This window comes from Polyergus mexicanus, unplaced genomic scaffold (assembly GCF_030449975.1).
Source record: "Polyergus mexicanus isolate NDT 795.1 unplaced genomic scaffold, iyPolMexi1.0 SCAF_13, whole genome shotgun sequence".
In the NCBI taxonomy this organism is placed as follows: Eukaryota; Metazoa; Arthropoda; class Insecta; order Hymenoptera; family Formicidae; genus Polyergus; species Polyergus mexicanus.
The window spans coordinates 9,514,505-9,527,618 of record NW_027223333.1 but is presented as its reverse complement, the minus strand read 5'-3'; the positions used below and the strand labels follow the sequence as shown (position 1 = coordinate 9,527,618).

The window sequence follows — 13,114 nt, the reverse complement described above, 5'->3', positions numbered from 1 at the left end:
GTAAATATTGTTCTTTTTGTAAATAAAAATAAATTTTGACTTTTTTTTTTTTTAAGAATTGATTACACATAGGTTTTATTAAGCGTATTATTTAACGTAGCAGGTTTAATCGCTTTGAGAGCGATTAAACCTGCTACATTCGAAAATGCTAACACTATCTGTGATTTAATTACTTTTTATGTATGATGTAAGAACAAGAACATATAATATTAAACCATAGACGTCCAATGTGCGAGAACCATAAAGCTCGTATCAGACTATACATTGAAGATCGAAATTTGACCAATAAGGATAAAGAAATTTTAGTTCCTTTTGTTTTGATTATAGCGTTTTCGAATGAACGGGTTAATTCAACCCGGATCAATTAATCACTATATTTTACTATGAATTCAAGCCTTTTATTGGCAGAGACGATGCAATGACGTCATTAATCGTTCTCAGAGCGATTATCGATATCGAATCTGGTGTTCGAGTCTGTTATCGTGTGTATGATCTGTCGTGTATTTTTTGTTTTGGCCAAGTTTTTGTATATTGGTCAATCTTAAGTACTTTGTACTCGTAAAAAATATTACCGTCTATTTAAATTTAAGGCAATAAGATCAGATTCTATGTTGGTCGATCAGTGCCAGTGAAAAATTTTAGAAAAGGAAGTAATTACGATATCTTGAAATAATGGGTCCGCCAAAGCGATTTAAAAAAGATAACAGTAATCTATATGTTTCTTTACAGATTATCTTTCATTTATTATAAACCGAATATTTTTTTTCAACTTGCTCGATTTCTTTATATTGGATGCATATTTCGTTTTTAAATTAATATTGAATCTTATGTACATTATGTACACTAAAGTAATTGTACTTTACATCTCGTATACATTTATTAATAATACATTTATTAAAATGAAGGTAAATGGAAAAAGCGTAAGGATGATTACGATAAGTATAACGATGACGATTCGATAGACAGTAATGAAGCAGATGGTGTGCCTGATGCGGCAAAAACTGATGTAGAAAAGCAGGATGAATGTGCGATCGAAGATGAATTTGGAGCGAAGGATTATCGTTTGCAAATGATTTTAAAACCGGATAATGCATCTCGACCGCTATGGGTGGTAAGATTAAAATTTTACACAAATTTTAAAGAATTGGTTTCATCTTGCAGAGAAATGTTTAAAGACATAAAAAGGTATTAAAAGGCGTCCTAAAAACTTTTTTTTTTTTTTTATAGGCACCAAACGGACACATCTTTTTGGAATCCTTTTCTCCTGTGTATAAACATGCTCATGATTTTTTAATAGCAATAGCAGAACCTGTATGCCGACCAGAATTTATTCACGAAGTACGATTTTTAAAAAGAAAAGTGATTTTGATAGAAAATTAAATACTATTAGAGAGAGGAAGCAATATGTATGATGCAATTTTTTCTTTTCAGTACAAATTGACTGCATATTCACTTTATGCTGCGGTTAGCGTAGGCCTGCAAACAGAAGATATAATAGAATATTTAAAGAGATTGAGTAAGACTAGTATTCCCGATGGTATAATTGAGTTTATAAAACTGTGTACATTATCTTATGGAAAAGTGAGTAAAAATAATTTTTATAAATTTTTTTTGTTGAACATCGAGAAACAAGCTTGATAAAATATCAAACATTTTGTACAGGTAAAACTTGTATTAAAACATAACAAATATTTTATTGAATCACCATTTCCTGAAGTACTACAAAAGTTACTAAAAGATCCAGTTATTCAAGAATGTCGATTGAGGAAACCTTTAGAAGATCTAGAAGGTGATGTTGTCACAAATGTTCAAACTAAAACAAAAATCCCTCAGGTCTGTACAAGTAGATGCGCTAACAATTTGAATAGTTTTTTAGTATGCATGTAATAAGAAGTATGCTTATTTTTTGGTATTGAAATATAGTTTGGATCAAAGGCACTTGTAAATACTCCTGCATCTAGTAAGACAAATTCGGAAACTGAATCTGATCAAATATTAGCAGAATCAGCTACCATTCCAGAAGACATAACTTCTTTTTATGACAAAATAGATAAAGACGACGAAGATGAAGAAGAAGACCAAGAATTGAAAACAGTTAGTTTTGAGGTGAATCAGGTATGTATCTATATTTCAATACATTTTTTTTTTTATTTATTTATGTTATAAAGTATTTACATATAAAACTGTATTTATTAAAACTGCATATGTCGTCATCGCGAAAAGGAAAAAATCGAAGTTGTACAAAAACGATGTATCGAACTTGAATATCCTTTATTGGCAGAATATGATTTCCGTAATGATAGTGTAAACCCAGACATAAAGTAAGTAATATTAATAAAAAGTAATTTACCTCGTTTCTTACGTATTTTGGGTCAAAAACTAAAAATGATGTTGTAACTTTTGTAATATTTCAGTATCGACTTGAAACCATCAGCTGTGTTAAGACCTTATCAAGAAAAAAGTTTGCGGAAAATGTTTGGTAATGGGCGAGCTAGATCTGGAGTAATAGTCTTACCCTGTGGTAAATGTGTTTGATAAAACTTATCCAACCATATTAAATATAATATTATCCTTATATAAAAACTGTGTTTTTGTAACAATTTTCAATCTTGTATATTAAATGTAGGTGCTGGTAAAAGTTTAGTCGGAGTGACAGCCTGCTGTACAGTACGTAAACGCGCTTTAGTCCTATGTAACTCTGGTGTGTCTGTAGAACAATGGAAACAGCAATTTAAAATGTGGTCCACTGCTGATGATTCAATGATTTGTCGATTTACTAGCGAGGCAAAGGATAAATTTATGGGTTGCGGCATATTGATAACCACTTATTCTATGATAACACACACTCAAAAGCGTTCTTGGGACGCCGAGAATACGATGCGTTGGCTTCAAGATCAAGAATGGGGCATTATGGTTTTGGATGGTAAATTTCATTATTCATTATTCATTATTCATATTATTTAAAACAGAAAGTAACACTGGTTCCTACATGTAATATAATTGTGGCATTTACTTTTAGAGGTACATACTATTCCTGCAAAAATGTTCCGTAGAGTACTAACGATTGTTCAATCTCACTGTAAGTTGGGCTTAACGGCAACGCTCCTGCGGGAAGACGACAAAATTGCTGATTTAAATTTTTTAATCGGCCCAAAATTATACGAGGCGAACTGGTTAGAACTGCAAAAGAGAGGATTTATCGCGAGGGTGCAGTGTGCAGAAGTTTGGTGCCCCATGACACCAGAATTTTATAGAGAATATCTTGGCTGCAAGATGAGTAAAAAACTGGTTAGAAGGAATTTATTGTTATTATTACATGTATACAACTTTTATAATTTTATACATATATTATATTTCTCTTTATAATTTCAGTTGTTGTACGTGATGAATCCAAATAAGTTTCGTTGTTGCCAATATTTAATACGATATCACGAAAGACGTGGCGATAAAACAATTGTCTTTTCTGATAATGTGTTTGCATTAAAACACTATGCTGTTAAAATGAATAAGCCGTATATTTATGGTCCTACTATTCAGGTAAGTATAGAGGTTGGGAGCGTTGCGCGCAGTAACGATAACTTTAAGATTTTTTTTTTTTGTTTTTTGTTTTTCACGATATGTATCATTTATACTTTTAGAGCGAAAGAATACACATTTTGCAAAACTTTAAATTTAATACAAAAGTGAATACAATATTCGTGAGTAAGGTAGCAGATACTTCTTTTGATTTACCAGAAGCTAATGTCTTGATCCAAATTTCATCTCATGGCGGATCTAGAAGACAAGAAGCACAACGATTAGGACGTATTCTTAGAGCTAAGAAAGGTATATACGTTGCATATCTATCAACTATCAAGTTATCGTAACTAAAAGTTTTATCCAAATTGCAGGAGCAATTGCAGAAGAGTATAACGCATTCTTTTATACGCTCGTATCGCAAGATACAATGGAAATGAATTACTCGAGAAAACGCCAACGGTTTCTCGTAAATCAAGGATATGCCTACAAAGTTATCACAAAACTCGCAGGCATGGATGAGGTAAGAATTCGATCGATAAGATGATACAACGTTTCAATTATATATATGTTTACAAAGTATTTGCATTGTTATTTAGAGATACAATGGTGAGATATAATTTTAATTTGAATAGGAGCCGGATTTAATGTATGGGAACCGAGAAGAACAAGGTCAATTGTTGCAGCAAGTTTTAACAGCTAGTGACACAGACGCAGATGAAGAAAGAATACCTAACGAAGGATCAAGAGCGGTGAGCATAATACAAACATAGAATAGATGTAATCTGATATATATACAATATATACAATATATATATATATAGATGTAAAACTTTTAAAATAATGAAGTTAGGAACATATATATAGTGACGAATATATTTCGTATATGTGTATACGTATGTATGTGTATCAAAATAATAAAATTCTTTTCCAGATTATACGTAAAACTGGAACTATGACATCAATGTCAGGAGCGGATGATGCTGTCTATTATGAATACAAGAGAGCTGCTAGCTCATCGACAGCAAATAAACATCCTCTCTTTAAAAAATTTAGAACTTAAGAGCATTTATTCCATAACTGATTAGAAATATATAAAATGATAAAAATGAATATCCTCTATCACTTTAAGTGTATTATTTTACATATCGCTTGTAATAAGAACATACACTATGTATGATAAAATCATATAACACAAATGATATAAAAAGACAAATTTGTAATATCGCAAACTTGTAAGATACATACATACATATATATATATATATATATATATATATATATATATATATATATATATATATATATGTATAATGAAATGTATTATACCGATAGAGTGAGACAAAATATATCACTAAATCCGATGATGGCCTGTAACCGATCGTCGTCGGCTTGTTACAGCTCTTTTACTCTGATAATCTAAATCTAAAAGTAAATCTATATTCTCTGCTCACATTGAATTATATAACATATGTGTATATATATATATATATATATATATATATAATAGAAAAAGAGCCAGGAGCCACGGTAAAAACGACCGATCTCTAAGAGGGAGATGCCTTCTCTGTCTTTCTAATATATTTAACTTATCTCGCTCTCTATCTCTCCGATACAAAAACAGAAACAGCCTCACTCCTTAGCAGCTATCTCTCTCTGCCCGAAATCATTGGGCAGAATCTCCACTTGCGCGCTTTCCAGTATATTGTATAGTTCAATGGCTGTTTGTTATCTAGTTATATACAAGGCGTATATGCAAGATGCGATTGAATCGAAGATTGGTGCGATAACCACGAGGTAACCCGCACATTAGATAAATGAGTCACTGTGACGAAATAAAAGTATGATTCGTGGGACGTGGGACGTATGCGCGTGCATACATATGTAATAGATACGAGAAAAGGACGGAGGGGTAAAGGGGTAAAGAAGAGAGAGAGAGAGAGAGAGTCGATAGAGACCAGGGACCAGTTACCAGTGACAGGGACAGGACGCCAGACGCCAGGACGCGTCATTGGATCGGCACTACGCGCTGCGCGCGCCACGTTAAGAGGCATTTCGGATTTCGGGGTGGGGACGAGGGCGAAAAGCGAGACGCGAACCGTTCCGCTTTGCCGTCAACGTCAACCGTCAAGATCCGCAAAGATCCTTTTCGCTTTTCGTCTCTCGATGTCTGGATTCGCGTGACACGGACGGGACTCGATGGATACCGGAGGAGAGATAATAGTACGATAATAGTGCGATTGGTCAGAGTGTCGAGAGAAAAAAAGTGTCAATGCCACGAACTAGCGCGGGGAAAAGTGAGAGTGTGACCGGTAAAGGCAGAGGCAGAGGCAAAGGCAAAGATAAAGGTAAAGATAAAGATAAAGATAAAGCATCGAGCGGCTACGCGTCTCTTTCGTCTCGTACCTTTCGTACTCGGTGCAAGATCAAGCCGATCGACGATGCTTGGCTCGTATGTCGTCGACTCGGCGCTTGTTCCAAGCGCCCCGTTCGCTCGACGAAAATCTCACTTCAAGCAAGAGCGAAGCCGCCGCTTCACGGACGCATCGAGCAGTTGACGCGAATGACGCGCATGACGCGCTTGGATGACTCGGACTCGGACGATTGTCGCGGTTCGAGGTGGAGGTTATCTAGAGGCTGTTAGAGTGAATTAGAGCGAGAGATAAGGGGCAGCGACGCATCGGACGACCCGGTTAAAGGTTGTGAATGCGTTTCAACAAGAGAATACGCTGCCGCCGTCGTCGTCGCCGCCGCCGCCGCCGCCGTCGTCGTCGTCGACGTCGTCGTCGTCGTCGTCGCGGTCGCAGTCGCCGCTGCAGTTGCAGCTGCCCCTGCCCCGAGGAAACGATAACGATAACCGATGAGTAGGTAGCGTAGCGTCGAGTCGAGTCGAGTCGAGTCGAGTCGGGCACGTGCCGCAAACAGACCGATCAACGATCAGCGCGATGATACCCGAGTACAAGGATGACGCCCGGATGTCGGGTACGTCGGCACGCGAGCAGCGAAAACGGAGCGGAGAAGAAATATAGAAAAAGAAAAAGAAAAAAGGAAAAGGGGAAAAGAATAAGCGCGTGAGGCGTGTGAGGTGCGTGGGGCGCGCCGGGCACGCCGCTACATCCGTCTAGATCGCGCGGTGCGGCCTAAAGGCCTAAAGAGGCCTTCGCTCGCCCCCTTGTCCCTTGCTTGCCCCCTCGCCCGTCCCTCGCCCTTTGCTTCGCTTCTGGAAAATGAACTTCACGTTATATACTCTTTACGGCTTCGCGATATTCTTTATGATATTCTGGTCAGGCATGTGGGTCGTGCACGTGCTGGCGTTGATCGCCGGCCGCTGGAAACTGCATCGGAAGATGAATCAAGCGCCGAGTTACGAAACGCCGTTACCGGGGGTCTCCGTCATAAAGCCCTTGATGGGAGTCGATCCGAATCTCTTCGGCAATCTCGAGACCTTCTTCGCGATGGAATATCCCCGATACGAGCTACTATTTTGCGTGGAGGACGATTCTGATCCCGTGCTGATGCTGGTGCGCAAACTCGTGGAGAAATATCCAGAAACCGACGCCAGACTCTTCGTCGGTGGTTGCAACGTGGGGGTAAATCCCAAGATCAACAATATGCAGCCGGCGTACGAGGCCGCCAAGTACGAGCTCGTGCTCATCAGCGACAGCGGTATACGTATGAAGGAGGACACTCTGCTGGATATGGTGAATCATATGACGGATAAGGTGGCCCTGGTCCATCAGATGCCGTTCACCTGCGATCGCGAGGGTTTCGCCGCCGCGTACGAGAAGATCTTCTTCGGTACGGTACAATCCCGGATGTACCTGGCCGCGGATTTGCTTAGGATAAACTGCCATACCGGCATGTCGGCTCTATTGAGGAAATGCATTCTGGACGATGTCGGTGGTTTGAAAGCGTTCGGTATCTACCTCGCCGAAGACTTTTTCTACGCCAAGTCGTTGACGGATCGCGGCTGGCGCATAACAGTCTCCTCGCAACCGGCGTTACAAAACAGCGGTCATTGCGAGGTCACGTCCTTCCAAGCGAGACTACGACGATGGGCCAAGCTACGGGTGGCGATGCTACCCACCACCATCGTTTTCGAGCCGCTCAGCGAATGCCTTATCCTGGGCGGCTTCGCTTCCTGGGCGGCTAGCGTCCTGTTTGAGTGGGATTCTTTAGTTTTCTATCTAGTTCACATACTTTTGTGGTTCATGTTCGACTGGACGCTACTATGCGTCGTGCAAAACGGTCCGTTGCCCTTCGATAAACTCGAGTTTGTGTACGGTTGGTGGCTCAGCGAGATTACAAGACCGTATCTTTTCCTTCAGGCTGTTTTCGATCCTCTCATACAGTGGCGCTCGCGCGTTTATAAGCTCAAATGGGGCGGTGTCGCTGAAGAAGTTAAGACGAAAGTCAAATATTAAAAATTCTACACTCTGTATGCGTGAATGCATGCGTACATGCGCGCGTGTATGTGTGTGTGTGTCTGTCAAATTAAACAGAGAAACATAGGCAACGTTTCCCCCTTATTAATTAATAATAAATTCTCGTATCAAGTATAATTTCAATTATATCGCTGCTTTTAGTTTATCTTTCTTTTACAAAAAAGAAAAAAAGAAAGAAAAACTGATGGCTTTTTAATTTATAACCGATCAAGGATCGAAACAAGATCTTTTGTAAAATCGAGCTAAAAATAATTAACAAAGCGCTTTTGTCTCATTTAAAACGAAATTGATTACATTTTTATTTGCGACTTAATTGCCAAAATGTATTGATAGCTTGAATGTAGAAATTCAATGGGTTCCGAACAAATGAAATTGTCATAATATAATATATGCGAAATACATTATTCGGAGATGCCTCGCTTACGCATACTTTATACGATTATTGTGCGATATTACGCGTTTCACAACTTGTCGCGCGAATCGATCCAGCGGGTCCAACTTTACGAGAGGCGAATTGGTTCTTCTTTTCATATATAATACAAAATGTCAAGAAATATATATGTCGGACAAATCGCATATAGATTCTGTCCCATTATTAAATTTTATCAAAGATGATATGTAAATTCTCAAAAGTATATAATATTCTAGAAAAAAGATGGCACAAGTTATAATATTGCATTAAATGTAAAACAATAGAATGGAAAATTTTATTTGCGCAAGGAGACACAAAGTTAGCCGAATCGATTTGTACGCGTATTATTTCCATCGAGTCACGCGATATGCCCAAATGCAGTGTGCAATTCGTGAGGTTTCTTTTCGTTGCAAAGATATTATTTATTTGTAATTAGTTTTTATAGATACGTAACTAGTCGCGATTTTTAAATGTACAGGTCGACGATATCGTTCCTTTTCGCGACGATATCGCACGGCATTTGTCTTTCCACATGCGTCGCATTCTGTATTAATTAAAATGTATCGAGGTTGGTGCGCGCGAATATATATAATATTATAGTTAAAAATATTAGCAGGATAAATAAATATCGCCAGATACGAAATCTGGAGGAGCGTGATTCTTCGAAGGTTTTCAACAATTGGGAGTAGCAAATCGAGGATAAATGTTCTCGCGCACACATCCTGGCTGTATAAATTTAAATTTGAATTTATTGTGTAAATGTGTTCCGTGTATGTATGTATGTATGTATGTATGTATGTATGTATGTATGGTTATGTGTAAATATATATATATAAGACTAATGTATACATAGACACATGTATTTTTGTCGCGCATCTATTTATATCTCAATTTTCTGCAGTCTTGCAAAATGCAAAATTATTAGTGACCTAGAAACTTGGTAAAGTCTCTCGCGTGAAGTATATACGTATACGATAATAAGGTTACGTAATTCGTTACTGCTGATTTATTAAAACTGTACTCACGCTGTACTTAACGTTAGATACACACACATATATATATATATATATATATATATATATATATATATATATATATTTGTATATAGTAAAACATCAATTATCTGGGCATCGATAATCCAAATATCGATTCCTTCGACGATCGACGTAAACAGAAATTCTTTTAATTTACAGTAAAATCATTGATACAATTTTTATATATATATATATATATATATATATATATATATAACTTTTACACCTTTACACGTTTACATTACTTTGTTTAATACAACATTTTTCTTTCTTCCTTCTTTTGTTTTTTACTTGGAAAATTTTTATTTGGTTTGCGGATAATCTCGATAACAGATTTTTTTTCATCATTTGTCTCAGCTTATCCCGATAATCGATGTTTTTTCTTTTTTTATATATATATATATATACTTTTGTCGCAATTATTTGGTTTGTGGAAACGAGCCCTCCATAGTACGCTTGCAACATTCGCTTGAAACTCGAATAACGCACACTTAGGACGATATATAAGGCCCCGACTTAATCTCCCGAATTTATAAACGAGTAACTATTATTGAAATCCCGTAAACATTAGGCTGGCTCTCTCTCTCTCTCTCTCTCTCTCTCTCTGTACACGTTATTACGAAACTTTCAAATAAAGCAAAAGCAACAAGTACCACATTAACGATAAGTATCATTTGATTTTATCTTTGATATTTTATCTATTTTATCAAATCGATGATTATATACTCATTGTATGAAAGATAATATATCATTATTTCAAATATACGATACGTAAATTCCTTTTCGCTTCAATAAAGTCAAAGATTGTTCCAGATTTATAAACACTCCAAATAGAACGATTACGCCAATTTAAATTATTTTTTTTCCTATCTTTTCGGTATATTCAAGGGTGTCTGTACGTACGGGATGGTACTACAATATCCAATTAATATGACTATCGAGTTAATGACAATTAACTATCGAGTTTCATATATTCGTATATATAATTGATAGTTTGTGAGACTCTTCAATGATTCTCCGAGTCATTATATCAAACGATATTAAGTGGAAAATATTGTTTTTCATGACGACACAATTGGAATACAAATTTCTCTCATAAAAAATACGTTTCGCGAGAGTTGTTAAAAAAAAAACAATAAAAATTTATCAACACACGTACAATTGATGTATAATCTTGCGGTAAAAATTTGACAAATTAGCGCGTATCTATGTTTTGTGTGTGTATGTGAAAATTTCTGATCATCTCGTAAAAATTTATTTTAATCGAGATTATTTATCTTAAAAGATGTAAAATTCGTGAAAGATATAAATAAAAGATTTCGTTTCATTATTACGCTTCTTTTTCTTATTAGATAAAACGAAAGCACGCGTATTGATACATCCATCGTGAACTTATGACACATTATTTGTATCGGGGAATATTCTAAAACATTAAGCACGAATATAGTCGATAGGATAAAGTGACTGTTTATCACGCCAGCTATACAATTGCAAGCTAGAGGTGAATCAGCAAAGCGATATCGCAGATAAATCATTGAGTCATTACGACTTCCCGGTTTACTCGCAAATCATTGAGTCATTACGATCTCTCCATTTTTATCTGTAATCAATAGCTTTTTTTAGCGATATTTTCTCTCTCTCTTTTTTTTTTTTAATCGATTGAAGAATTTTCCATTCTGTTAAAAAACAATGTGTGTTTGTACCGACGTGCGCATAAACAGCGCAACGAAATGGCTGCATTTCATAAATATTGAAAAGCGCTGACGAAGCGCGTTTTCCTTATTTAGCATTGTTCAGAAACGTAAATCGTTATGCGAGAGACATATTTTTCCGCAACGATTTGAAGCGCATCCGAAATAACTCGGTCAAAATACGATAAAGCAATGAATTTTTGCATCATTTTCAACGTTTGAACGTATGTCGTTAGTACATGATACCATACGCGGTAATGTGGACAATAGCAGAGAATTAATTTATAATTTGCTCGTTATTACACATAATTACGTGTAATCCGTTTTAAAATATCATACAAACATATCTGTCGCGCGATGCAGATGTAACAAACACGCATGCTGTGCAAGGACGCGCGTATGCATTCGCCTCACGTATTTTATATCGTGCGACTACATGTCTCGTATTTCAAAGGCGTGGCAAGCACGGCCATCGTAAATCTCATCTAATTTACATTGATAAATAAATGTTCAATTTGATTTTTCTTGCAGTCTTCATTTCTCTAATATATTATGTATAATATGTATCGTCGACCTCGATGATGTAGGTCCTATATGTATAAAGAAGAAACGCGCGCGTGTCTCGATCAAGAAATTTATATTTCCGATATTGATTTAGAGAAAAAATAGGCTTATCTATCTCGAGATAAATTATCGAACATTATTACATCGATTGACACGTAAGTCGAACGATACGAATCGAAGCAAATATCTGTGGCCAGAGCGCCAGAGTATAATGCGTGTATCTTCTGCGCTTATGCAAAACTCTTCTCTCTCTTTTTCCGGAAAAGATTTACAGAGTTGAAAACGGTACTCTTTCTAACGATATTTATCAAGTTTGTTTAACTTCATACATTGTTTGTTTTCAAACATTTTTATCTTACAATTAGCTCTTATATAAATACGATTTTTTTTTCTTTTTAATTCTATATTTGTAAATATTTACACACACACACACACACACTCTCTCTCTCTCTCTCCCTCTCTTTGTTAATCCGAATTCGGGATGTATGTAAGCAAAACATATAATATCCGTGCGAGTAAAATCTTTGTACAATACTTGGTGGAATTCAATATATGTATATGAATCACATAATTATACTCGTTTCACACAAGAAATATGCACATATATATTCTCTTGACATTTTGATGAGAGATCTTACATCCTTCAAATTTTAAAATGACATAGTGTGATATATCAAGATTTATTACAACATTTTTTTCAGTTTTCCGTTGATCGAGATAAACTTGATAATTCTTTATCTTAACACTCTGAAATTTTATCAGAATTCGATGAAAAATTCATAATTAATATATCTAAAATTTGCAATTCGTCATTATCCACGCTCGTTTGGATCCAATCCGTATCCAATACAGTTCACTATTCCATTATATATTTATTTTGCTGCTTAAGCGGATTATTATTATTTCTTCTCTTCATCACTGTAGTATTATTGTCACATATTATTCCTCCGGTGATATTATAATAATACGGGAACAGTTGCACCATGTATATAAAATTTAATCTGAAAAAGATATTTATTTTTGCATTATAAATGGATTATATTTATAATTTCTTACTTTTCGAAACAAAAGACGTAATGTCCTTAATTATAGTTGACGCGTACGTGACTTAAATGCGCGTTAGTAATAAACCGAATGTAAACTATTATTTCTGACAATAAGTCATGCATACATTTTTTTTCTAACTTTAGTAAGTTTTATAACTTTCAATAACTGAACATGACATTATGAAAACGCGTTAAAGAACATAAATTTCGAGTTAAATCTCTTTCATAGTTGATTTTGTAAAACTTTTCATATATGAGCACAAAATATATTATAATTATTGCACCGTAATGTATGTATATATATATATATATATATATATATATATATATATATATATATATATATATATATGGATTCGCAAAAAATAGTAAGGAAAGAGAGAGAATAATGATTGCGTGTGTGTGA

At 35.7% G+C, this 13,114-nt stretch overlaps 2 protein-coding genes across 4 annotated transcripts; both read left to right on the top strand.

Moving 5' to 3' along the window:
• Positions 1 to 507: 507 nt before the first annotated feature.
• Positions 508 to 4,744, top strand: Hay (ATP-dependent DNA helicase hay). 3 transcript variants are annotated; one of them, XM_070305482.1, is made up of 15 exons: positions 509 to 706; positions 906 to 1,111; positions 1,228 to 1,338; positions 1,432 to 1,581; positions 1,663 to 1,833; positions 1,924 to 2,115; positions 2,224 to 2,321; positions 2,415 to 2,521; positions 2,627 to 2,923; positions 3,020 to 3,288; positions 3,373 to 3,537; positions 3,639 to 3,825; positions 3,891 to 4,039; positions 4,152 to 4,268; positions 4,451 to 4,744. In XM_070305482.1, the coding sequence occupies exons 1-15, from the start codon at positions 673 to 675 to the stop codon at positions 4,577 to 4,579; spliced, it is 2,382 nt and encodes a 793-aa protein (XP_070161583.1). In that variant the 5' UTR covers positions 509 to 672; the 3' UTR covers positions 4,580 to 4,744. The 3 variants fall into 3 exon arrangements, with proteins under 3 accessions (XP_070161585.1, XP_070161583.1, XP_070161584.1); XM_070305484.1 differs by lacking the exon at positions 4,451 to 4,744 and having other exon boundaries at positions 508 to 706; positions 4,116 to 4,202; XM_070305483.1 differs by lacking the exon at positions 1,228 to 1,338.
• Positions 4,745 to 5,440: 696 nt separating this feature from the next.
• On the top strand, positions 5,441 to 13,016 carry Glct (ceramide glucosyltransferase). The gene has a single exon (XM_070305485.1). It carries the CDS (start codon positions 6,744 to 6,746, stop codon positions 7,938 to 7,940), a length of 1,197 nt encoding a protein of 398 aa, XP_070161586.1. The 5' UTR covers positions 5,441 to 6,743; the 3' UTR covers positions 7,941 to 13,016.
• The last annotated feature ends 98 nt before the right edge of the window (positions 13,017 to 13,114 follow it).